This window comes from Rhinoraja longicauda, chromosome 41 (genome assembly GCF_053455715.1).
Source record: "Rhinoraja longicauda isolate Sanriku21f chromosome 41, sRhiLon1.1, whole genome shotgun sequence".
NCBI classification, from domain to species: Eukaryota; Metazoa; Chordata; class Chondrichthyes; order Rajiformes; family Arhynchobatidae; genus Rhinoraja; species Rhinoraja longicauda.
The window spans coordinates 10,663,814-10,690,691 of NC_135993.1; the positions used below are offsets into that span (position 1 = coordinate 10,663,814).

The window sequence follows — 26,878 nt, forward strand, 5'->3', positions numbered from 1 at the left end:
AGAGAGAGAGAGAGAGTAATAGAGAGAAAATCCATTAGAGAGAGAGAGAGAGAGAGAGAGAGAGAGAGAGAGAGAGAGAGAGAGTAGTAGAGAGAAAATCCATTAAAGAGAGAGAGAGAGAGAGAGAGAGTAATAGAGAGAAAATCCATTAACGAGAGGGAGAGAGAGAGAGAGAGAGAGTAAACCACTCTCCACACACGGGCACGGGCACGGGGGGGAGGGGGGGGGGTGGCAGGGAGACAGCAGGTGTGGGGACATTTAGCACCAGGTGAGGTGGAGGTAGGTGGAGGTCGCTGCCAGGCACCGCCCGACGTGTCCGTGTCAGGGGGGGGAGAAAGCTGAGACCCTGCCCGGAGCGATGGAGAAGTACGAGAGGTTGGGCAAGATCGGGGAGGGGTCGTACGGGGTGGTGTTCAGGTGCAGGAACAGGGACACGGGCCACATCGTGGCGGTCAAGAAATACATGGAGTCCGACGATGATCCTCAGATAAAGAAGATCGCAGCGAGGGAGGTGCAGATGCTGAAGGTGAGGTGGCATTAACCTGTTTGTGGATCAGAGGATCAGAGTCAAGAGTGGGGGTCTGTTGTCAGGTAACTCAGCAGGTCGGGCAGCATCTCTGGAGAGAAGGAATGGGTGGGTGACGTTTCAGGTTTGAAGAAGAATCTTGACCCGAAACGTCACCCATTCCTTCTCTCCCGCTGGAGCGACTGGGCTTGTATACACTGGGATTTAGAAGGATGAGGGGAGGATCTTATTGAAACATATAAGATAATTAGGGGATTGCACACGTTAGAGGCAGGAGACATGTTCCCAATGTTGGGGGAGTCCAGAACAAGGGGCCACACAGTTTAAGAATAAGGGGTAGGCCATTTAGAACAGAGATGAGGAAGAACTTTTTCAGTCAGAGGGTGGTGAAGGTGTGGAATTCTCTGCCTCAGAAGGCAGTGGTCAATAGTCAATAGTCGTTTTATTTGTTACATACACATAAATGTGTAGTAAAATGAGACAACTACACATTTAGTTGTTGGATGCTTTCAAGAGAGAGCTGGATAGAGCTCTTAAGGATAGCGGAGTGAGGGGGTATGGGGAGAAGGCAGGAACGGGGGTACTGATTGAGAGTGATCAGCCATGATCGCATTGAATGGCGGTGCTGGCTCGAAGGGCTGAATGGCCTCCTCCTGCACCTATTGTCTATTGAGATGCTGCCTGACCTGCTGAGTTACTCCAGCATTTTGTGAATAAATCGATTTGTACCAGCATCTGCAGTTATTTTCTTATACTATATGTCTTTTGTTGTCATCTGTCCCAGAAGGCACAATCAAATTCTTACTGAGGTATCACACAATGTTGGAGTAACTCAGCGGGTCAGGCAGCATCTCTGGAGAGAAGGAATGGGTGGGTGACGTTTCGGGTCGAGACTCTTCTTCAGACTGAGTGTCGGGGCGGGGGGGGGGGGGGGAACGTAGAGATATGGAAGGGTACAAAGAGAAGGGGGAGGTGTGAAAAGGACAGATCAAAGCAGACAATGTTCAAGGAAAGGTAGAGTGGAGAGAGGGAGAGAGAAAAGGGAGGGGGAGAGAGGGAGAGAGAGAGGGAGAGAGAGGGGAGAGAGAAAAGGGAGGGGGAGAGAGGGAGAGAGAGAGAGAGGGAGAGAGAGAGAGAGGGGGAGAGGGAGAGAGGGAGAGAGGGGAGAGAGGGAGGGGGGAGAGGGAGGGAGAGAGGGGGGAGAGAGAGAGAGGGGGAGAAAGAAAGGGAGGGGGAGAGAGGGGGGGAGAGAGAGGGGAGAGAGAGAGGAGGGAGAGGGAGGGAGAGAGGGGGAGAGAGAGAGGAGGGAGAGGGAGGGAGAGAGGGGGAGAGAGAGGGGGAGAGGGAGGAGAGAGGGGGGGAGAGGGAGAGAGAGAGCCAGAGAGAGATAAACAAGGGAGGAAGAGGGGGAGAGGAAAACAGTGAAAAGAAAACAGGAAAAGGGGAGAGAAGGAAAGAGAGAGAGAGGAGGAAAACAGTGGGGGGGGGGCAGGGGAAACGGGGAGAGGGGAGGAGGAAGAGAGGGCGAGGAAATTAGTGAAACAGGGAGAGGAGGAGAGGAAAAGAGGGGAGGGAAAGAGAAGGTGTGAAAAGGACAGATCAAAGCAGACGATGTTCAAGGAAAGGTAGAATGGATCATTGTTGAGAGGAAGTTGACAACGAGGCAGACAGTAAAATTAATCCGAAGGACAGTGAAACTGGTCAGAGAACTGGGGTGTGCAAGAGACAGAAAGCAAGGGTCACTTGAAGTTAGAGAGATCATGAATCACACCACTAAGTAGTAAGCTGCCCAAGCGAAATATGAGGAGCTGTTCCTCCAATTTGCTTTCTGCCGCAGTAAATTTCTCCTCTTTGTGAATTGCTCTGAAATATTTCTCAGATTACTTCCATCATCTGAAACCTCTAGGTTCCTCCTGTTATACCTGCTTGTGCAAATCACTCTCCATTTAAACCAGCATCTGCAGTTCCTACCTTCACATAGAACTGGTGTACGTGGGTGAGTTGCCATGGACTCGATGGGCCGAAGGGACTGCTTCCATGCTGTATCTTTAAACTTTAAACTAACATCATCTGTGCCCAAGATTTGGTTGTTTTTGACACTGCTCTGACTACTATTTGTCATCAAAGTTTTAAAAAAAAAGAATATAGACAATAGACAATAGGTGCAGGAGGAGGCCATTCGGCCCTTCGAGCCAGCACTGCCATTCAATGTGATCATGGCTGATCATTCTCAATCAGTACCCCGTTCCTGCCTTCTCCCCATACCCCCTGACTCCGCTATCCTTAAGAGCTCTATCTAGCTCTCTCTTGAATGCATTCAGAGAATTGGCCTCCACTGCCTTCTGAGGCAGAGAATTCCACAGATTTTCACAGAATATTTTTCACTCCAAAGGCGTACAGGTTTGCAGGCTAATAGACTTGGTAAAATAAATTGCAAATTGCCCCTAGCGTGTGTAGGATAGCTATTTTTCCGCTCTGTATCTCTAAAGTAAGCTAAATGACAATGTTGGTGCATAGGATGCTTTTAACAATTCCCATGATATTGCTAAGTGCATTAGGCTGTAAAATAGACAATTTGTGTACCACGAGATTTCGGAAACAGCAATGACATCAAATACATATAGTATAAGAAAATAACTGCTGATGCTGGTACAAATCGAAGGTATTTATTCACAAAATGCTGGAGTAACTCAGCAGGTCAGGCAGCATCTCAGGAGAGAAGGAATGGGTGACGTTTCGGGTCGAGACCCTTCTTCAGACTGAAGAAGGGTCTCGACCCGAAACGTCACCCATTCCTTCTCTCCTGAGATGCTGCCTGACCTGCTGAGTTACTCCAGCATTTGGCGTCTGATCTTGGGCTGGGGTGAGGGTGTTGCCGGGAGCTTTGCACGGGTGGTCTTTTATTTGAATAAATAGGAGGTAGTTTACAAATGCAAATTGCTGCCCCTTGCTCCTGCATTTGATCAATCTCCAGTAAAGCAACTTGGAATGTCCTTGCCAAGGGGGATGGATGTGCAGTCGGGTTTGGCAGAATGTGTCGACATCAATCACTTTGTCTGCCCCAGAGAGGGAGGGGGAGAGAGAGGGGAGAGAGAGAGAGGGAGAGAGAAAGAGAGGGGGGGAATGAAAAGGGGAAGAGAGAAGGAGGGAGGGAGAGGAAAGAGGGAGAGAGAGAGAGGAAGAGGGAGAGAGAGGGAGAGAGAGAGAGGGAGAGAGAGAGAGAGAGAGAGAGAGAGAGGGGAGAGAAAAGGGGAAGAGAGAGGGAGGGAGAGGAAAGAGGGAGAGAGAGTAAGACGGAGAAAGAGAGGGAGAGAAAGTGGGGGGGGAGGGGGGAGGGAGGGGGAGAGAGGGAGGGGGAGGGAGGGGGGAGAGAGAGAGAGAGAGGGAGAGAGGCACCATTGTCTGTGGAATGTAGACCCATTGCTGATGGAGGAAGGCGATATATTCAGGGTGGAGTCTGTTGCTTTGGCCATTGCTGGGCAGTAAGCCTCATGGGTTTGGGATGAGCTGCCGGAGAAGCCAAGGTGAGCAATGGCGGCTTGTGTATCACTGCTTTGCGCTGGCACCCTGCTCCACTGGGTCCAGAGGGGCCTCCAGTTGAGGAGACTGCATTGTCCTGGGTGCGTGAGTGTTGTTGACACTGCACTCGGAGGCAGGTGGAGGTGTGTGTACCACACACCTGACTTACACCTGCTGGATGTTGGAAGAGGCTTTGATCAGACCATGAGTTACCCGTGTGTAGGAAGGAACTGCAGATGCTGGTTTAGAAACATAGAAATATAGAAAATAGGTGCAGGAGGAGGCCATTCGGCCCTTCGAGCCTGTACGCACCGCCATTCAATATGATCATGGCTGATCATCCAGCTCAGTATCCCGTACCTGCCTTCTCTCCATACCCCCTGATCCCTTTAGCCACAAGGGCCACATCTAACTCCCTCTTAAATATAGCCAATGAACTGGCCTCAACTACCTTCTGTGGCAGAGAATTCCACAGATTCACAACTCTCTGTGTGAAAAAAAACGTTCTCATCTCGGTCCTAAAAGACTTCCCCCTTATCCTTAAACTGTGACCCCTTGTTCTGGACTTCCCCAACATCGGGAACAATCTTCCCGCATCTAGCCTGTCCAACCCCTTAAGAATTTTGTACGTTTCTATAAGATCCCCCCTCAGTCTTCTAAATTCCAGCGAGTACAAGCCGAGTCTATCCAGTCTTTCTTCATATGAAAGTCCTGCCATCCCAGGAATCAATCTGGTGAACCTTCTCTGTACTCCCTCTATGGCAAGAATGTCTTTCCTCAGATTAGGAGACCAAAACTGTACGCAATACTCCAGGTGTGGTCTCACCAAAGCCCTGTACAACTGTTAAACTGAAGATAGACACAAAATGCTGGAGTAACTCAGGTACCATCTTCTTCAGAAGAAGGGTCTTGACCCGAAACGTCACCCGTTCCTTCTCTCCAGAGATGCTGCCTGTCCCGCTGAGTTACTCCAGCATTTGGTGTCTACCTTCGTTGACTTACTCATGACGGGATCACTGGCTTCTCATCTGATTTTATAACAACTGTTCACCTGAGTTTCTGGTGAACGAGGACCTCCAGATTATTGTGGAAACAAAGAACTGCAGATGCTGGTTAATACACAAAAGGACACAAAGTACTGGAGTAACTCGGCTGGGCAGGCAGCATCTCTGGAGAATATGGACAGGTGACTTTTCGAGATCCTTCTTGATTCCTTCTCTCCAGAGATGCTGCCTGTCCCACTGAGTTACTCCAGCTTTTTGTGTCTACTGCCTGTTGAAACGTCACCTGTCCGTGTTCTCCAGACATCGAGATTATTAATGGCTGAGGACTCAACAATGGTGGTGCACTATGCTACTCAACGGCCGGTGGTCAAGACTCAAGAGTCAAGAGTGTTTTTTTGTCATATGTCCCAGATAGAACAATCAAAAGTTGTCTACTAGCAGCAGAACAACAGAATACCATGTGTAGGTTTGCCAACTGTCCCGTTAGCCAGGACTTCCTGTATATTGGGCTAAATTGGTTTGTCCTGTAAGGGACCGCCCTTGTCCCATATCAGGCACGTGGGGCGCTGTAAGCCGGATTGTAGGCCCGTGACATAAGCCCATTGTAGGCCCGGTTATTATAGGCCCGGACACCATAGGCCCGGATATTGTAGGCCCGGACAGTGTAGGCCCGGACAGTGAACGCCCGGACACTGTAGGCCCGGACAGTGTAGGCCCGGACACTGCAGGCCCGGACAGTGTAGGCCCGGACAATGAACGCCCGGACACTGTAGGCCCGGACAGTGTAGGCCCGGACACTGTAGGCCTGGACACTGTAGGCCCGGACACTGTAGGCCCGGACACTGTAGGCCCGGACACTGTAGGTCCGGACACTGTAGGCCCGGACACTGTAGGCCCGGACACTGTAGGCCCGGACACTGTAGGCCCGGACACTGTAGGCCCGGAAAGTGTAGGCCCAGTGGCCCTGGCGCTGCCATTGGTGGAGCGGGAGCACGTGGCCGCTGGCTGGGTGAGGTCACCTGGGGCGCGGGGCGGTGACGCCACCTTTTGTTCCTTATTTGGGAGTGAGGAAGTTGGCAACCTTACCTGTATGTGAACATAGTACTCTCTACGATACGATACGATACGATAGAACTTTATTTATCCCAGGAGGGAAATTAATTTACCAACAGTCATCACTCATCAGTCATAAAAAAAAACAAAATACACGTAAACAGGTTACAGGTTACCTCCACAGAGTGGCCAACACTTGCCACCTCTCGGCCCTCGTTGCATGCTGGTTAGTTCTTGCTGCATGCCAACATGGCCGACACGGGCTGCTTCATTGCCTGAAGAATATCGAATAGAATTGAACGTTTAATATTTAAACCGTGAGAATTTATAAAACATTTACATCATATCATATCATATCATATATATATAGCGCGGAAACAGGCCTTTTCGGCCCTCCAAGTCCGCGCCGCCCAGCGATCCCCGTACATTAACACTATCCTACACCCACTAGGGACAATATTTACATTTGCCCAGTCAATTAACCTACAAACCTGTACGTCTTTGGAGTGTGGGAGGAAACCGAAGATCTCGGAGAAAACCCACGCAGGTCACGGGGAGAACGTACAAACTCCTTACAGTACAGCACCCGAAGTCAGGATCGAACCTGAGTCTCCGGCGCTGCATTCGCTGTAAAGCAGCAACTCTACCGCTGCGCTACCTACCGTACATTTAAAACATTGCAGCACAGTTTTGACAAATCAAAACAAAATATTGTTCCAACCTTTGAACTGGTTTAAAGGGCAGCATATTAAACAGTTAATGACTTCGAGGCTTTGCAAAATCAGAAGCACAACTATTTTCCTGATCAATTCTAGTGTGGAATGGGCCGCCGAGAACAAAGATGGACGGGGCGGGGCGGAGAGGGGGGGGGTTATGGAGGTGCTGGGAAGAAATACCGGCGCGGCATGGGGGGGGGGCCTAGAACAAAGAGGGACCTGGAGGAAGTCTGCCTGTGGCCACTTGCAACGAGAGACCTGGTTCACCTAGGAGCAAAGAGGTCCTTCTGCAGTTGTACAGGGCCCTAGTGAGACCGCACCTGGAGTACTGTGTGCAGTTTTGGTCTCCAAATTTGATGTAGAACATTCTTGCTATTGAGGGTGTGCAGCGTAGGTTTACAAGGTTAATTCCCGGAATGGCGGGACTGTCATACGTTGAAAGACTGGAGCGACTAAGCTTGTATACACTGGAATGTAGAAGGATGAGAGGAGATCTTATCGAAACGTATAAGATTATTAAGGGGTTGGACACGTTAGAGGCAGGAAACATGTTCCCAATGTTGGGCGAGTCCAGAACCAGGGGCCACAGTTTACGAATAAGGGGGTAGGCCATCTAGAACGGAGATGAGGAAAAACTTTTTCAGTCAGAGAGTTGTGAATCTGTGGAATTCTCTGCCTCAGAAGGCAGTGGAGGCCAATTCTCTGAATGCATTCAAGAGAGAGTTAGATAGAGCTCTTAAGGATAGCGGAGTCAGGGGGTATGGGGAGAAGGCAGGAACGGGGTACTGATTGAGAATGATCAGCCATGATCACATTGAATGGCGGTGCTGGCTCGAAGGGCCAAATGGCCTCCTCCTGCACCTATTGTCTATTGTCTATTCACCGCTGCGAGAAGATAACACTGTACTTAGAACTTTTGAAACTTTGTCGGCGCCAGAAACATGGCCAGATATGGTTGCCAACTGTCCCGTATTAGCCGGGACATCCCGTATTTTGGGCTAAATTGGTTTGTCCCGTACGGGACCGCCCTTGGCCCATTCTAGGGCCGGGGGGCGCTGTAGGCCCGGACGTTGTAGGCCCGGACACTGTAGGTCCGGACACTGTTGGCCCGGACACTGTAGGCCCGGAGGCCCGGGCGACGCCAACTGGAGGTTGCATAGCAACCCGCCTCCCGGCCCGGGCGGTCGCCATTTGGTGGAGCGGGAGCACGTGGCCGCTGGCTGGGTGAGGTCACGTGTGGCGCGGGGCGGTGACGTCACCTTGTCCCTTATTTGGGAGTGAGATAGTTGGCAACCCCTAGCACCTAGCTACATGCGCCCACTTCTGACATGTAGATGGAAGGGAGATCATGGATGAAGCGGCTGACGATGGTGGCATCTTGGAGACTGCCCCACGGGGGTCTCGGACACCCGGCCCCATGGAGTCTCTGAAGACCCTCAGTGCTGGGGCTGGGATAATCGACTTCAACAAGTGCAGTCACCTTCCTTTGCGTGGAATAAGGCCAACCATTGTTGGTAGGAAAAAACTGCAGATGCTGGTAAAATCGAAGGTGGACACAAAATGCTGGAATAACTCAGCGGGTCAGGCAGCATCTCGGGAGAGAAAAACCTTTTCAGTCAGAGAGTTGTGAATCTGTGGAATTCTCTGCCTCAGAAGGCAGTGGAGGCCAATTCTCTGAATGCATTCAAGAGAGAGCTAGATAGAGCTCTTAAGGATAGCGGAGTCAGGGGGTATGGGGAGAGGGCAGGAACGGGGTACTGATTGAGAATGATCAGCCATGATCACATTGAATGGCGGTGCTGGCTCGAAGGGTCGAATGACCTCCTCCTGCACCTATTGTCTATTGTCTATTGTCTATTGACCCGCTGAGTTACTCCAGCATGTTGCGTCTACCAACCATTGTTGGGTTTCTCTTTGATGCATGTTGACTGACCAGCTCTGACCTGGTCACCGTATCTAAAGCAATCAACGCTGGAATTCAGCATTTGGATCTGGTTTTGGACCAAGCTTGAATGGAGTTGAGAGAGACAATAGACAATAGGTGCAGGAGGAGGCCATTTGGCCCTTCGAGCCAGCACCGCCACTCAATGTGATCATGGCTGATCATCCACAATCAGTACCCTGTTCCTGCCTTCTCCCCATGCCCCCTGACTCCTCTATCTTTAAGAGCTCTCTCTTGAAAGCATCCAGAGAATTGGCCTCCGCTGCCTTCTGAGATAAAGACAGATCAGCCATGATTGAATGGTGGAGTATAGGCTTGATGGGCCGAATGACCTAATTCTGCTCCTTGAACTAATCTCTTACCTTGCAGCCCCCACCCCTGACATCAGTCTGAAGAAGGGTCTCGACCCGAAACGTCACCCATTCCTTCTCTCCCGAGATGCTGCCTGACCCGCTGAGTTACTCCAGCATTTTGTGTCTACCTTCGATTTAAACCAGCATCTGCAGTTCTTTCCTACACGAATCAGATAATTACTTGGGTATTGGAACAGGTTTAATTAATGTCACGTAAACTGAGACACAGCCTTTCTTTGCGCTCTATATAATTAAGTCAGAAAATACCACACAGGAAATTCAATCAATACCTACACAAGTATAACAGGAAGAACCAAGAGAAAAATAACCCAGTGCAGAATAGAGTCACATTTGCAAATGAAGCAGAGATTGAAAAGATGGGGGTGATTGTATCGAATGATAGTAGGTCGTCTTCTGGGACCACGATGGTGCAGCGGTAGAATTGCCACCTCACAGCGCCAGAGACCCGGGTTCCATCCCGTCCACGGGTGTTGTCTGTATGGAGTTTGTACGTTCTCTCCGTGACCACGTGGGTTTTCTCCGGGAGCTCCGGTTTGCTCCCACGCTCCAAAGACGTTCCTCATCTTTGGACACCCCATGCGGAGGGGAGAGACTAGGGCCGAGGACAGGAAATAAACTGCAGGTGCTTGTTTAAATCGAAGGTAGGCACAAAATGCCGGAGTAACTCAGCGGGTCGGGCAGCATCTCGGGAGAGAAGGAATGGGTGACGTTTCGGGCCGAGACCCTTCTTGAGGCACAGCGGGAGGTGGAATGCATCCTTGATTTAGATTTTTTAGATTTAGAGATACAGCGCGGAAACAGGCCCTTCGGCCCACCGAGTCCGCGCCGCCCAGCGATCCCCGCACACTGACACTACCCCACACACCCACTAGGGACAATTTTTACATTTACCCAGTCAATTAACCTACAAACCTGCACGTCTTTGGAGTGTGGGAGGAAACCGGAGATCTCGGAGAAAACCCACGCAGGTCACGGGGAGAACGTACAAACCCCGTACAGACAGCGCCCATCGTCAGGATCGAACCTGAGTCTCCGGCGCTGCATTCGCTGTAAGGCGGCAACTCTACCGCTGCGCCACCGTGACCGCCCTTGACAAAGAGTGTAAGATAGTTGAATAATAGTCTATTGTTTGTCTTGCATTATGGTGGTGGGTTCTGGTTTGGTTTTACTGTATTGTAAATATTATTTTAATATTTGAATAAATATTTTTGATGACACTCCCAAGACGTGCAGGTTTGTCGGTTAATTGGCTTCAGTAAAAATTGTAAATTGTGCCTCATGTGTAGGATAGTACGATCGCTGGTCAGTGTGCACTCGGAGGGCCGAATGGCCTGTCTCCACGCGGTCTCTCTAAGCTCTAAGCTAAACCAGTACAGAAAGTGCCGCCATGTCCTGTCACCATCTTGGAAGGGCCTTCGTGGAAACAGTGCTTTAGAAATCTTTAACAAGGTGCTGCTACACACACAATGAGCAGAACAGCCTTGTGTGCGGGAAGGAAGTTTTGTCGTGTGCCCTGTGCTCCACGTCTTCCTTTACGTTGCCACCTGTGGCATCCAGCGAGGGTCGCCAACTGTCCCGTATTAGCCGGGACATCCCGTATATTTTGGGCTGAATTAGTTGGCCCCATGGCCCCATATTAGTAGGGTTGCCAACTTCCTCACTCCCCAATAAGGGACAAAGGGTGACAAAGGGCGCGGGGCGTGGGGCGCGGGGCGCGGGGCGGTGACGTCACCCTGTCCCGTATTTGGGAGCGAGGAAGTTGGCAACCCTATCCACCCCTTACGTACATTCTCCAGTGTGTACGAAGGAACTGCAGACGCTGGTTTATACCGAAGATAGACACAAAATGCTGGAGGAACTCAGCGGGTCAGGCAGCAGCTCCGGAGAGAAGGAACGGGTGACGTTTCGGGTCGAGACCCTTCTTCAGACTGATGTGTGGCCTGTTTCTATAAGTCTTTAGTTTGGTTTAGATTTAGAGATACAGCGCGGAAACAGGCCCTTCGCCCACCCAGTCCGCGCCGACCAGCGATCCCCGCACACTAACACTATCCTACACAATTGTCCTAGGGACAATTTACACTCATACTCAAATAAGGGGGCGTGGCTGTGTTCTGCAGCTGCGGCTCACCGGCAGTCTCTCTGGTTTTTTGTTGTTGTTGTTTTTTTGTCATTGTCGTCGTTAAATGTACGTTTTGTTTTATTTTTAACTCTGTGTATGTGGGGGGGTGGTGGGGGGGTTGGGGGAAACCTTTTTTCAAATCTCCTCCTCAACGGAGATGCGACCTTTACCGTGTTGTATCTCCGTTCGCGCTACGGCCTAACATCGTGGAGTCGGCGGCCTCCAGCTGGGATCGACCTCAAAGACTCCGGTCGCAGGGCCTGGACTTACCATCTCGGAGGCTTCGGCCGAGGGCCCTGCAGACCGCAACATCGGGAGTTCGCAGGTCCCTGGCTGGTGACCGGCTTTCGGGAGCTCCAGCCGTAGCAGCTTCAACCGCCCCGAAGCGCGAGGTACGATCGACCCGCTCGCAGGCCCTTCATCACCCTGCGTGGCTCGGCCGCGGCACTTTCCATCGCCCGGTGGGGGCTCAGGACCTTCATCGGCCTGCTCGGCTCGGCCCTGGGACTTTCCATCGCCCGGTGGGGGCTTCAAAAAGTTGGGAGCCTCGATCACCTCGTGGTACCACGGGAGAAGAACGAGGAGGAGATAAGACTTTGCCTTCCATCACAGTGAGGGTATGCCTAGAGCAATCACTGTGATGGCTGTTTGTGTAAAAAATTATGTCTGTGTGTCTTGTGCTTTTTAATGTCTACTGCCGGACCCTGACGTGAGAGGACGCTGGCGTTGTGTATTCGCCGCTTTTCCGTCAGGATAGTTTGTCTGTTTGTTTCTATGTTAATTGTTTTTGTAAAGCGCTTTGAGCACCCGATAAGGCGCTATATAAAATAAATGGATTATTATTATTATTATACCAAGCCAATTTACGTACCAACCTGCATGTCATTGGCGTGTGGGACGAAACTGGAGCACCCGGAGAAAACCCACGCGGTCACGGGTCTAAGAAGGGTTTCGACCCGAGACGTCACCTATTTCTTTTCTCCTGAGATGTTACCTGATCCTCTAAGTTACTCCAGCTTTTTGTGTCTATCTTTGGTTTAAACCGGCATCTGCAGTTCCATCCTACACACACAACAATAGTTCTGTGCGGTAGACACATAATGCTGGAGTAACTCAGCGAGTCAGGCAGCATCTGTGGAGAGAAGGAATGGGTGGCGCTTCGGGTCTTGACCCTTCTTCAGACTTCTCTAACTTGCTTTCCCTCTCTCTCCATCCCTCCCCATTCCCAGTTCTCCCTTTCGCGTGCTCCCCGAACACACTCCGTTAGCCTACAGTGTCCGGGCCTACAGCGGCCCCCGGGCCTAGAGTGTCAATGGAAACTAAGATCAGTGGGAAGTAGTCGTGCGATGGCTAGCTCCCATACCAGACCCACCTTGATGCACGGAACCATTAGGAAACAAACTGCAGATGCTGGGCAAAATCGAAGGTAGACACACCATGCTGGAGGAACTCAGCGGGTCAGGCAGCATCTCAGGGGAGAAGGAATGGGTGACGTTTCGGGTCGTTTGGGTGACATTTCTCGACCTGAAACATCACCCATTCCTTCTCTCCAGAGATGCTGCCTGACCCGCTGAGTAGTCTGAAGAAGGGTCTCGACCCGAAACGTCACCCATTCCTTCTCTCCCAAGATGCTGCCTGACCCGCTGAGTTACTCCAGCATTTTGTGATACCCAGTCTGAAGAAGGGTCTCGACCCGAAACGTCACCCATTCCTTCTCTCCCGAGATGCTGCCTGACCCGCTGAGTTCCTCCAGCAATGCGCGTCTACCTTCGATTTTGCCCAGCTTCTGCAGTTTGTTTCCTAATAGTTCCGTGCGTCAAGGTGGGTCTGGAATGGGAGCTAGCCATCGAAGGACTACTTCCCTCTGATCTTAGTTTCCATTGACGTGCAGGATCGCACCAGAGTTAAATTAAGAGTGAAGCTTCCTCAGGTGTGACTGCAATGTGATACGTCAATGGTCCAGCCTCACTTAAAGTCAATGAAGCGCACTGCAGTAATTTGATCTCGAGTAGCTTCTGTTGAGGCCCTTCTACCTGGCCTGGACAATTATGGGCTATTGAGCTCGATGAAAGGAGGTTGTTCTGAGTGTAAATAAACACATCCTTCAGTTTAACCCTGGGCTGAGTTTTGCCTTGCGCCCTGTGCTCCACGTCTTCCTTTACGTAGCCACCTGTGGCATCCAGCTAGGGTCGCCAACTGTCCCGTATCAGCCGGGACATCCCGTATATTTTGGGCTAAATTAGTTTGTCCCATACGGGACCGCCCTTGTCCCCGTATTAGTAGGGTTGCCAACTTCCTTGCTCCCAAATAAGGGACAAAGGGTGACGTCACCGCCCCGCCATTGGTGGAGCGGGAGCACGTGGCCGCTGGCTGGGTGAGGTCACGTGGGGCGCGAGGCGGTGACGTCACCTTTTGTCCCTTATTTGGGAGTGAGGAAGTTGGCAACCCTATCCCAGCCCTGGTGGCACGGTGGCGCAGTGGTAGAGTTGCCGCCTTACAGCGAATGCAGCGCCGGAGACTCAGGTTCCATCCCGACTACGGGCGCCGTCTGTACGGAGTTTGTACGTTCTCCCCGTGACCTGCGTGGGTTTTCTCCGAGATCTTCGGTTTCCTCCCACACTCCACAGACGTGCAGGTTTGTAGGTTAATTGGCTGGGTAATATGTAAAAATTGTCCCTAGTGTGTGTAGGATAGTGTTAGTGTGCGGGGATCGCTGGGCGGCGCGGACTCGGTGGGCCGAAGGGCCTGTTTCCGCGCTGTATCTCTAAAATCTAAAGAAAAACTAAAAAACATACATTCTCCAGTGTGTAGGAAGGGCTGCAGACGCTGGTTTACACCAAAGATAGACACAAAGTGCTGGAGCAACTCAGCGGGACAGGCAGCATCTCTGGTGAGAAGAGTCTCGACCTGAAACATCACCCATTCCTTCTCTCCAGAGATGCTGCCTGTCCCGCTGAGTTACTCCAGCATTTTGTGTCTACAATCTCCAGTGCTGCCTTTCACGCTCTGCTCGTTACAGCTTCGATCTTGTCTGAGGTGAACTCCCGATGGATGGGCTGTCTAGTTTTGAGTTTTTTAGTTTTAGTTTTAGAGAAACAGGCCCTTCAGCCCACCGAGTCCATGCCGACCAGCGATCCCCGCACACTAACACTATCCTACACACACACACACACACACACACACACACACACACACACACACACACACACACACACACACACACACACACACACACACACACACACACACGAGAGACAAATGGCATTTACACCAAGCCAATTAACCTACAAACCTGCACGTCTGTGGAGTGTGGGAGGAAACCGAAGTTCTCGGAGAAAACTCACGCAGGTCACGGGGAGAACGTACAAACTCCGTACAGACGGCGCCCGTAGTCGGGATCGAACCCGGGTCTCCGGCGCTGTGAGGCAGCAACTCTACCGCTGCGCCACCGTGCCATCTGTTACTATTTTTATTCAAGGAAGGGAACCCTTACACGAGTTACGTTATGAGTTTAAGGTAGACACGTCGGATGCCCGGGCGCCGCCTAACGGAGGTTGCTTAGCAACCCGCCTCCCAACCCGGGCGGCCGCCATTGGTGGAGCGGGAGCACGTGGCCGATGGCTGGGTGAGGTCACGTGGGGCGCAGGGCGGTGACGTCACTGTCCCTTATTTGGGAGCGAGGAAGTTGGCAACCCTGCCATTCACACTCGTTCTATGTTACCCCACTGTCTCATGCACTCCCTACACACGAGGGGCAATTAACCTACAGACCCGCAGGTCTCAGCGATGGGGGAGGAAACCGGAGCACCCGGAGGAAACCCACGTGGTCACTGGGAGAGCGTGCAAACTCCACCCTGACAGGACCCGAGGCCAGGATGGAACCCGGGTCTCTGGCGCTGTGAGGCAGCGGTTCTACCCGCTGTGCCACCGTGCCGCCCTTCAAACAGCGCCCATCTGCAACAGCATGAAGAGCACTGAATAACCTCTCAACTCCAGAAATAGAAAGACAAGTGCAGGAATAGGTCATTAGGCCCTTCGAGGCAAGGAACTGCAGATGCTGGTTTACAAAAAAGACACACAGTGCTGGAGTAACTCAGCGGGTCAGGGAGCATCTCTGGAGAACACGGACAGGTGATGTTTTGGTTGTCCAATGTCAGTCTGTAGAAGGGTCTCGATCCAAAACGTCACCTATCCACGTTCTCCAGAGATGCTGCCTGACCCGCTGAGTTACTCCAGCACTCTGTGATCCTATTTTCTAAAGTCTAGCCCTCTTACAGCGATGCATGCCCTCTGCCTCTGCACTATAAGGCCATAAGTGATAGGAGCAGAATTAGGCCATTCGGCCCATCAAGTCTACTCCGCCATTCAATCATGGCTAATCCATCTCTCTCTCCCAACCCCATTCTCCCCATAACCCCTGACACCATCAGTGACATGCTTGAGTATCCAGAGTGGGACTAGAATGTGTGAGCCTTTAATTTTGTTTGGCACGGTGGCGCAGCGGTAGAGTTGCCGCCTTACAGCGAATGCAGCGCCGGAGACCCGGGTTCGATCCCGACTACGGGCGCTGTCTGTACGGAGTTTGTACGTTCACCCCGTGACCTGCGTGGGTTTCCTCCGAGATCTTCGGTTTCCTCCCACACTCCAAAGACGTGCAGGTTTGCGGGTTCATTGGCTTGGTGTGTGTGTGTGTAAATTGTCCCTAGTGGGTGTAGGATAGTGTTAGTGTGCGGGGATCGCTGGGCGGCGCGGACTCGGTGGGCCGAAAGGGCCTGTTTCCGCGCTGTATCTCTAAAACTAAAAAACTAAAACCCACCCATTAACTTGTGGCCAACCTGCGATTATTCATAATGTTGAATGAATAATTGCAGGCAGAAGTGGAAAATGCAGCGCGGTTGGAAAGAAAGGAACAGCTCGTTTTGCGTGGCCCAAAGCACACAGTATGTTTTACTCTTAATTACCGGTTTACACATAATCATGCTTTTTGTGTTAAAGTCCGGGATAATCTTTAACCCACGTGGAGGAAAAAAACTGCTGATGCTGGTTAAAATCAAAGGGAGACACAAAATGCTGGAGTAACTCAGCAGGTCAGGCAGCATCTCTGGAGAGAAGGAATGGGCGACGTTTCAGGTCGAGACCCTTCTTCAGACTGATGTCAGGAGAGGGGGTCAAAGGAAGGATATAGGTGGAGACAGGAAGATAGAGGGAGAACTGGGAAGGAGGAGGGGAAGAGAGGGACAGAGGAACTATCTAAAGTTGGAGAAGTCGATGTTTATTCCACTGGGCTGCAAGCTGCCCAAGCGAAATATGAGGTGCTGTTCCTCCAATTTCCGGTGGGCCTCACTATGGCACTGGAGGAGGCCCATGACAGAAAGGTCAGACTGGGAGTGGGAGGGGGAGTTGAAGTGCTCGGCCACCTCCCCTGACATCAGTCTGAAGAAGGGTCTCGACCCGAAACGTCACCCATTCCTTCTCCGACCCCTCCCCCGACATCCGTCTGAAGAAGGGTCTCGACCCGAAACGTCACCCATTCCTTCTCTCCCGAGATGCTGCCCGGCCCGCTGAGTAAATCCAGCATCGCATGTCTCCCTTCATCTTTAACCCATTGCAGGTGAATTGCAGGGTTGCACTTGTGGAGTGCTGTATAAAATATTCAAAGCATTGTGTCTGTGAAATGTTTAACTACTGCAGAGTAATGGACCAGAACGAGTGGGACTCTCGATCGTATGGAAACTCACCTTCCACATCCCTTGTACCTCCTTGCTTCCTACTATTCCGATTTCTGCCCTGCTTTTTATCTTGGTGTACCACCTCTCCCTTTCTTCAGTCTAAGAACCTAATTGTTCTTATTTCAGTACATATGACAATTAAACTGTCTTGAATCTCCTTAGAGTGCTGTTGCTTTGTTCAGCTGTGAACCTCAGTGTGTGTGTGTATACAACAGTAGCCATAGGGACAGACTGATGTGTGCATAGTTGGTGCACGCCTGTTACCAGAGCATTGGCAAACCACGTGGGTTTCACCCCGGGCTCTGACCTTTCACTTTCATCCTTCTAGTTTCGTCCTTCGAGATACAGCGCGGAAACAGGCCCTTCGGCCCACCGACTCCGCGCCGACCAGCGATCCCCACACACTAACACTATCCTACACACACTAGAGACAATTTACATTTATACCAAGCCAATTAACCTACAAACCTGCACGTCTTTGGAGTGTGGGAGGAAACCGAAGATCTCGGAGAAAACCCACGCAGGTCACGGGGAGAACGTACAAACTCCTTACAGACGGCACCCGTAGTCGGGATCAAACCCAGGACCCTGGCGCTGTGAGGCAGCAGCTCTACCGCTGCCCGCCATGGTCTCTGCTCTCCCACTGGGAGCTGGGACAGCAGATACTAGAGGAACAAGATGGACGACTCAGTTGAAATCGCCTATACTGAAGTGTAGCATGCAAAGGAGCGTAACGTCCGCCATTTTAGTAAGCAAAACCACACACTCGGGACCATTTACAGTTTTACAGAAGCCAATTAAGCTACAAACCTGCATGTCACAGCGTAGGTTCACCAGGTTAATTCCCGGAATGGTGGGACTGTCACATGTTGAAAGACTGGTGCGACTAGGCTTGTATACGCTGGAATTTAGAAGGATGAGAGGGGATCTTATCGAAACGTATAAGATTATTAAGGGGTTGGACACGTTAGAGGCAGGAAACATGTTCCCAATGTTGGGGGAGTCCAGAACCAGGGGCCACACAGTTTAAGAATAAGGGGTAGGCCATTTAGAACGGAGATGAGGAAAAACCTTTTCAGTCAGAGAGTTGTGAATCTGTGGAATTCTCTGCCTCAGAAGGCAGTGGAGGCCAATTCTCTGAATGCATTCAAGAGAGAGCTAGATAGAGCTCTTAAGGATAGCGGAGTCAGGGGGGTATGGGGAGAAGGCAGGAACGGGGTACTGATTGAGAATGATCAGCCATGATCACATTGAATGGCGGTGCTGGCTCGAAGGGCCGAATGACCTCCTCCTGCACCTATTGTCTATTATCTTTGGAGTGTGGGAGGAAACCGGAGCACCCGGAGAAAACCCACCGAGAGAACGTGCAAAGCTCGTACGGACAGCGCCCGTAGTCGGGATGGAACCCGGGTCTCTGGCGCTGTGAGTCAGCAACTCTACCGCTGCGCCACCGTGCTACAGATCGGGGTTTTTTTTGCCATAGTTCAGGGTGGCAGATCCAACATCTGACTCCCTGGCAGAACAACCTCATTGTATTCCACCCCACCCACTCCAACGTACCTTTCCAGGGCAGTCCCACCCACGACTGCTTTCTTTTCGTAAACCAGCATCTGCAATTCCTTCGTGTGTAGCAACGAACGGCAGATGCCGGCTTAAATCAAAGATGGACAAAAAATTGGCTGGAGTAACTCAGTGGGACAGGCAGCATCTCTGGAGGTGATGTTTCGGGTCAAGACCCTTCTTCAGACTGATGTGCCTGCTTCTATAATTCTTCGGTTGAGCTCCCCATTACATAACAGCGGGTGATCAATATTGACTAGGTCACCCGTTCCTTCTCTCCAGAGATGCTGCCTGTCCCGCTGAGTTACTCCAGCTTTTTGTTTCCATCTGCAATTCCCTCAGTTCCTTGTTTCTCCGATCAAGCTCGTTCCCTCTGTACATTGACTGTCTCAATAGGATCCATCCCATATGTTCATTAGCTTACCAATGCCGATTAGGGTTGCCAACTTCCTCACTCCCAAATACGGGACAAGCTGACGTCACCGCCCCGTGCCCCACGTGACCTCACCCAGCCAGCGGCCATGTGCTCCCGCTCCACCAATGGCATACGCCATTGGTGGAGCGGGAGCACGTGGCCGCTGGCTGGGCGAGGTCACGTGGGGCGCGAGGCGGTGACGTCACCCTTTGTCCCTTATCTGGGAGTGAGGAAGTTGGCAACCCTACTAATACGAGACAAGGGCCGTACGGGACAAACTAATTTAGCCCAAAATACGGGATGTCCCGGCTAATACGGGACAGTTGGCAACCCTAACGCCAATCCTTCTAGTCTATTAACCTTTAAAGTCTATTAACCTTGGCTTAGTTCATAGGAGCCAGGGTTGCTTGCTTACTCGTTTAAGATTGGGAATGAGGGACCATCAATCAGTAACGATTTGTGAAGGCAAGGCGCAGCATGTATTGAGTGATTGTTCCTTGAGATGGTGTAGGAACCTGAGGCGTAACTTTGCACTGTGCACAGCGGTAGAGTTGCTGCCTCACAGCGCCAGAGACCCGGGTTCCATCCTGACCACGGGTGCTGTCTGTGCGGAGTTTGTACGCTCTCCCCGTCACCTGCGTGGGATTTCTCCGGGATCTCTAGTTTCCTCCCACACTCAGGTTTATTTAGCTCGCGTTTAAACTATAACGTTGTATTCTTAATGTTTTATGCTTTATTCTTAATTGTTTACTGTATGTTCGTGTTGTTACTTGCGAGCGGAGCACCAAGGCACATTCCTTGTATGTGTACATACTTGGCTAATAAATCAGTCTGAAGAAGGGTCTCGACCCGAATCGTCACCCATTCCTTCTCTCCTGAGATGCTGCCTGACCTGCTGAGTTACTCCAGCGTTTTGTGGCTAATAAACTTATTCATTCATTCACTCCAAAGACGTACAGCTTTGTAGGCTGAATGGCTTGGTCTGAATTGTCAAGTCAAGTCAAGTCAAATTTATTTGTCACATACACATACTCGATGTGCAGTGAAATGAAAGTGGCAATGCCTGCGGGTTGTGCACAAAAAGAATTACAGTTACAGCATATAAATAAAGTTAATAAGTTACTAAACATAGCACAAAAAGTGTCGACAAAAATTTAGTCTCTGGGGTTATCAAAGTTGACAGTCCTGATGGCCTGTGGGAAGAAGCTCCGTCTCATCCTCTCCGTTTTCACAGCGTGACAGCGGAGGCGTTTGCCTGACCGTAGCATCTGGAACAGTCCGTTACTGGGGTGGTAGGGGTCCCTCATGATCTTGCTTGCTCTGGATCTGCACCTCCTGATGTATAGGTCCTGCAGGGGGATGAGTGTAGTTCCCATGGTGCGTTCTGCGACATCATCCTGAACACAATCTTGTCAAGGCAGTGGCATCACTGGCTCCCATCAACTAAACCAAGGGCTCGATAGAAAGGTTAATACACTGGAACGATCGGCTTTGATAAGATAATTCCTCGTATGTTGCAAAACATACTTGGCTAATAAAGTATGATTATGATGATGATTATGATGTGGGCAGACACAAAACGCTGGGGTAACTCAGCGGGTCAGGCAGCATCTCTGGAGGGAAGGAATGGGTGACGTTTCGGGTCGAGACCCTTCTTCGATCTCTGGTCCTTTTGAGAGAGGCAATGTACGGACGGAACGAGCTTGATCGGAGAAACAAGGAGCTGAAGGAATTGCAGACGGACGCCAAATGCTGGAGCGACTCAGCGGGACAGGCAGCGTCTGTGGAGAGCATGAATTGATCTTCAGAGTGAAACGTATCAATGATACCATTATTAAGGAAAGAATAATAGTGGGCAGCACGGACGTGGAGGGCCGAAAAGGCCTGTTTCCACCTGTATATATATGAAGAGATGAATAGGGTAGACAGTCAGAACCTTTTTGGCAGGTTGGAAATGTCAAAGAGGCCATGGCATTGGTGCACACCAAAAGAGATAACATGACATGCCCATGACAAAGATGATGTCAAGTTCATCTAGGTACACAGATACGTAGACAATAGGTGCAGGAGTAGGCCATTTGGCCCTTCGAGCCAGCACCACCATTCAATGTGATCAGTCTGAAGAAGGGTCTCGACCCAAAACGTCACCCATTCCTTCTCTCCTGAGATGCTGCCTGACCCACTGAGTTTTGTGAATAAATACCTTCGATTTGTACCAGCATCTGCAGTTATTTTCTTACACTACAATGCGATCGTGGCTGATCATCCACCATCCGTACCCCATTCCTGCCTTCTCCCCATATCCCTTGATTTCTTATCATATCATATATATCATATATATACAGCCGGAAACAGGCCTTTTCGGCCCTCCAAGTCCGTGCCGCCCAGCGATCCCCGCACATTAACACTATCCTACACCCACTAGGGACAATTTTTACATTTACCCAGCCAATTAACCTACATACTTGTACGTCTTTGGAGTGTGGGAGGAAACCGAAGAACTCGGAGAAAACCCACGCAGGTCACGGGGAGAACGTACAAACTCCTTACAGTGCAGCACCCGTAGTCAGGATCGAACCTGAGTCTCCGGCGTTGCATTCGCTGTAAAGCAGCAACTCTACCGCTGCGCTACCGTGCCGCCCATTCTTGATTTCTTGAACTAATCTCCCCAGCCTCCATGAAGTCTTTGGCCCTGCAAATCCATTTGCCTCTCTAAAATCCACTTCAAAAACTCCTCCAATGGTTTGCAGGCTAATAGGCTTTGGTATAATTGTAAATTGTCCCTAATGTGTGCATTCAGATAGGATAGCATTAGTGTGCGGGGATGGCTTGTGAGCATGGACTCGGTGGGCCGAAGTGCCTGTTTCCCCTCTGTATCTCTACATATAAACGTAAACAAAGGGTGGTGGGGGTATGGAACGAGCTGCCGGAGGAGGTTGTTGAGGCTGGGACTATCCCAAAGTTTAAGAAACAATTACGCAGGTACATGGATAGGACAGGTTTACAAGTTCACAAGTTAAAGGAGTAGAATTCGGCCATTCGGCCCATCGGGTCCACTCCGCCATTCAATTATGGCTGATCTCTGCCTCCTAATCCCATTTTCCAGCCTTCTCCCCACAACCCTTGACACCCGTTCAAAACAAGAATTTGTCTATCTCTGCTTTAGAAATATCCACTGACTTGGCCTCCACAGCCGTCTGTGGCAATGAATTCCACAGATTCACCACCCTCTGACTAGAGAAGTTCCTCCTCATCTCCTTTCTAAAAGAGCACCCTTTAATTCTGAGGCTGTGCCCTCTAGTCCTAGACTCTCCCACCAGTGGAAACATCCTCTCCACATCCACTCTATCCAGGCCTTTCACTATTCTGTAAGTTTCAATGAGGTCCCCCCCTTAGGGGTTGCCAACTATCTCACTCCCAAATACGGGACAAGGTGACGTCACCCAGTCAGCGGCCACATGGTCCCGCTCCACCAATGGCGGCCGCCTGGTCCGGGAGGCGGGTTGCTACGCAACCTCCGTTAGGCGAACACACTCCGTTAGCCTACACTGTCCCGGCCGACAGCGGCCCGCGGGCCTAAAACGGGACAAGGGCCGTCCCGTACGGGACAAACCAAAGATACTAGAGGAACAAGATGGACCACTCCGTTGAAATTGCCTATACTGAAGTGTAGTACGCAACACAGCCATTTTAGTAAGCAAAACCCGCCGTTCGCTCTGCCTCTCACAGGGGAGGGGAGATGGAGGGAAGGTGGGGGAAGTGAGGTGGTGGGGGGGAGATGGGGGGAGGTGAGATGGTGGCGGGGAGATGGGGGAGGTGAGGTGGTGGGGGGAGGAGAGATGGGGGGAGGTGAGGTGGTGGGGGGAGGGGAGATGGGGGGAGGTGAGGTGGTGGGGGGAGGGGAGATGGGGGGAGGTGAGGTGGTGGGGGGGAGGGGAGAGGGGGGAGGTGAGGTGGTGGGGGGGAGATGGGGGGAGGTGAGGTGGTGGGGGGGAGGGGAGATGGGGGAGGTGAGGTGGTGGGGGGGAGGGGAGATGGGGGGGAGGTGAGGTGGTGGGGGGAGATGGGGGAGATGAGGTGGTGGGGGGAGGGGAGATGGGGGGAGGTGAGGTGGTGGGGGGGAGGGGAGATGGGGGGAGGTGAGGTGGTGGGGGGGAGGGGAGATGGGGGGAGGTGAGGTGGTGGGGGGTGCTGGGGGGAAGCTGCCCTCTGTGACATTAATCTCACGGTCGGATTGCGGCCCCTCAAGTTTCAGGGACAGCTGTGAAGCGGGAGGCAGTGGAGATCAGTCACAGCCCACTACCCAGCGACAACACTCTCCACACAGCTGGCGTGCAGCACGTTTAGCCGGCCATTGAGAGCGAGGTGGGATGTTGTTAGCTGAGGGTATCCGTTACAGACAGATGGCTGCAGGGTAGTCAGGCAGCAGCTTGTAGCTGCGGGCAGGGTGGGTGGGGGTGAGTTTGATACTGTGAGAACTTGGCTAGGACTCAGCTTCTGCAGTCTCAGTGAGGAGTCACTGACACGTACCGGTACTGTGTGTCAGCCAGGCTCCGCATTGTAGGGTTGCCAACTATCTCACTCCCAAATACGGGACCCAGCCAGTGGCAACGTTCTCCCACTCCACCAATGGCGGCCGCCCGGGTCAGGAGGTGGGTTGCTACGCAACCTCCGTTAGGCGAACACACTCGGCCCCGCTCCCCGAACACACTCCGTTAGTCTACACTGTCCCGGCCTACAGCGATACCCGGGCCTACAGTGTCCGGGCCTACAGTGTCCAGACCTACAGTGTCCGGGCCTACAATGCTGCCCGGGCCTACAGTGGCCGGGCCTACATCGCTCGCCGGGCCTACAGTGGCCGGGCCTACAGTGTCCGGGCCTACAGTGTCCGGGCCTACAGTGTCCGGGCCTACAGTGGCCCCCGGGCCTAATACGGGACAAACCAATTTAGCCCAAAATACAGGATGTCCCGGCTAATACGGGACAGTTGGCAACCCTAGTATCAAGTCATCAGTGTAGGATAGAACTGCAGATGCTGGTTTAAACCGAAGATAGACATAAAATGCTGGAGTAACTCAGCGGGTCAGGCAGCATCTCTGGAGAGGAATGGGTGACATTTCTGGTCGAGACCCTTCTTCAGACTGATCTCAAGGGAGAGGGAGATACATAGATAAGGAGGTGTGAGGTGTGAAAACTGGACAAAGGGGATGGAGCTCAAGGAAAATGTAGACTAGATCATTGTTAGCTGGGAGAAGGTAACAACAAGGCAAACAGAGATAAAATGTAGTCGGAGACAGTCAGACCCGGTGGGAGAACTGGGAATGGGGAGGGATGGAGAGAGAGGGGAATCAAGGGCTACTTGAAGTTAGAGAAGTCTGAAGAAGGGTCTCGACCCGAAACGTCACCCATTCCTTCTCTCCCAAGATGCTGCCTGACCCGCTGAGTTACTCCAGCATTTTGTGTCTACCTTCGATTTAAACCAGCATCTGCAGTTCTTTTTCCGACACTGGTGGTTAAGTTGTGACTGTTTTGAGTCGGTGGGAGGTGACTGTGCGTTTGGCCACTTCCTACATCATTGCCTTTCTGTCCCGACAGAAACTCAAGCACGTGAACCTGGTGAACCTGCTGGAGGTGTTTCGGTACAAGCGCAAGATGCACCTGGTCTTTGAATATTGCGACCAAACCGTGTTGAACGAGCTGGACAAGTACCCCCGAGGGTGAGTCTTTCATTTAGTTTCGTTTAGAGATACAGCGCGGAAACAGGCCCTTCGGCCCACCGTGTCCGCACCGCCCAGCGATCCCTGCACACTAACACTATCCTACACACACTAGGGACAATTTTACATTAAGGGACAATTTTACATTAATACCGAAGCCAATTAACCTCCAAACCTGCACGTCTTTGGAGTGTGGAAGGAAACCGAAGATCTCGGAGAAAACCCACGCAGGTCATGGGGAGAACGTACAAACTCCGTACAGACAGCGCCCGTAGTCGGGATGGAACCCGGGTCTCTGGCGCTGTGAGGCAGCAACTCTACTGCTGTGCCTTTGTAAAAACACGAACTGCTGGAGGAACTCAGTGAGTCCACGCCGACCAGTGAGAGAGGGAGATTGAGAGAGAGAGAGTGATTGGGAAGACCGTGCTGCCAGTGGTTGTCATAGTAACCGTAGTGTTTACCACGACACCAGGCATGTTTACAGTCAGAGCTCGACTCTGCTCAGCATAGTAACCGGCCAGTGCTGAGAGACCAGGCCCAGTGCTGGAGAACAGGCCCAGTGCTGGAGAACAGGCCCAGTGCAGGGAGAACAGGCCCAGTGCTGGAGAACTTTCCCAGTGCTGGGACAACAGGCCCAGTGCTGGAGAACTGGCCCAGTGCTGGACAACTGGCCAAGTGCTGGAAGACCAGGCCCAGTGCTGGAGAACAGGCCCAGTGCTGGAGAACAGGCCCAGTGCTGGAGAACAGGCCCAGTGCTGGAGAATAGGCCCAGTGCTGGAGAACTGGCCCAGTGCTGGGAGACCAGGCCCAGTGCTGGAGAACAGGCCCAGTGCTGGAGAACAGGCCCAGTGCTGGAGAATAGGTCCAGTGCTGGGACAACAGGCCCAGTGATGGAGAACTGGCCCAGTGCTGGACAACTGGCCCAGTGCTGGGAGACCAGGCCCAGTGCTGGAGAACAGGCCCAGTGCCGGAGAACAGGCCCAGTGCTGGAGAACAGGCCCAGTGCTGGAGAACTGGCCCAGTGCTGGAGAACAGGCCCAGTGCTGGAGAACAGGCCCAGTGCTGGAGAACAGGCCCAGTGCTGGAGAACTGGCCCAGTGCTGGAGAACAGGCCCAGTGCTGGAGAACTGGCCCAGTGCTGGGAGATGGACACAAAATGCTGGAGTAACTCAGCGGGACAGGCAGCATCTCTGGAGAGAAGGAATGGCTGACGTTTCGGGCCGAGACCCTTCTTCAGACTGGTTAGGGATAAGGGAAAGGAGAGATATAGACAGTGATGTGGAGAGATAAAGAACAATGAATGAAAGATGTGCAAAAAAGTAACGATGATAAAGGAAACAGGCCATAGTTAGCTGTTTGCTGGGTGAGAACGAGAAGCTGGTGCGACTTGGGTGGGGGAGGGATGGAGAGAGAGGGAATGCCGGGGCTACCTGAAGTGAGAGAAATCAATGTTCATACCACTGGGGTGTGAGCTGCCCAAGTGAAATACGAGGTGCTGTTCCTCCAATTTGCGTTTAGCCTCATTCTGACAATGGAGGAGGCCCAGGACAGAAGGGTCTGTGTGGGAATGGGAAGGGGAATTAAAGTGTCCGGCAACCGGGAGCTCAGGTAGGTTCAGGCGGGCTGAGCCAAGGTGTTCCGCGAAGCGATCGCCCAGTCTGCGTTTGGTCTCACCAATGTATAAGAGTCCACATCTTGAACAACGGATACAGGAGATGAGGTTGGAGGAGGTGCAAGTGAACCTCTGCCTCACCTGAAAGGGCTGTCGGGGTCCCTGGACAGAGTCGAGGGGGGAGGTATAGGGACAAGTGTTGCATCTCCTGCGGTTGCAGGGGGAGGTACCTGGGGAGGGGGTGGTTTGGGGGGGAAGGGATGAGTTAACCAGGGAGTTACGGAGAGAACGGTCTCTGCGGAAGGCGGAAAGGGGTGGAGATGGGAAGATGTGGGATCCCATTGGAGGTGGCGGTAATTTCATAGGATTATGTGTTGCGTGCGATGGCTGATGGGGTGGAAGGTGAGGACTAGGGAGACTCTGTCTCTGTTGTGACTAGGGGGAGGAGGAGCAAGGGCGGAGCTGTGGGGTACCGAGGAGACACGAGTGAGGGCCTCATCTATGATGGGAGAGGGGAACCCCCGTTCCCTAAAGAATGAGGACATCTCGGATGTCCTGGTACGGAACACCTCATCCTGGGCGCAGATGCGGC

The 26,878-nt window shown here is 52.0% G+C and overlaps 1 protein-coding gene across 2 annotated transcripts in view; it reads left to right on the forward strand.

The window, feature by feature from the left end:
* Positions 1 to 257: 257 nt before the first annotated feature.
* The window catches only part of LOC144611782 (cyclin-dependent kinase-like 1), a 52,110-nt gene continuing 25,489 nt past the window's right edge, over positions 258 to 26,878 (forward strand). For both annotated transcript variants that reach the window (XM_078431032.1, XM_078431031.1), the window contains exons 1-2: positions 258 to 526; positions 24,553 to 24,674. In XM_078431032.1, coding sequence (XP_078287158.1) covers positions 359 to 526; positions 24,553 to 24,674 — 290 coding nt within the window. In that variant the 5' untranslated portion in view covers positions 258 to 358. The remainder of the gene's footprint in view (positions 527 to 24,552; positions 24,675 to 26,878) is intronic.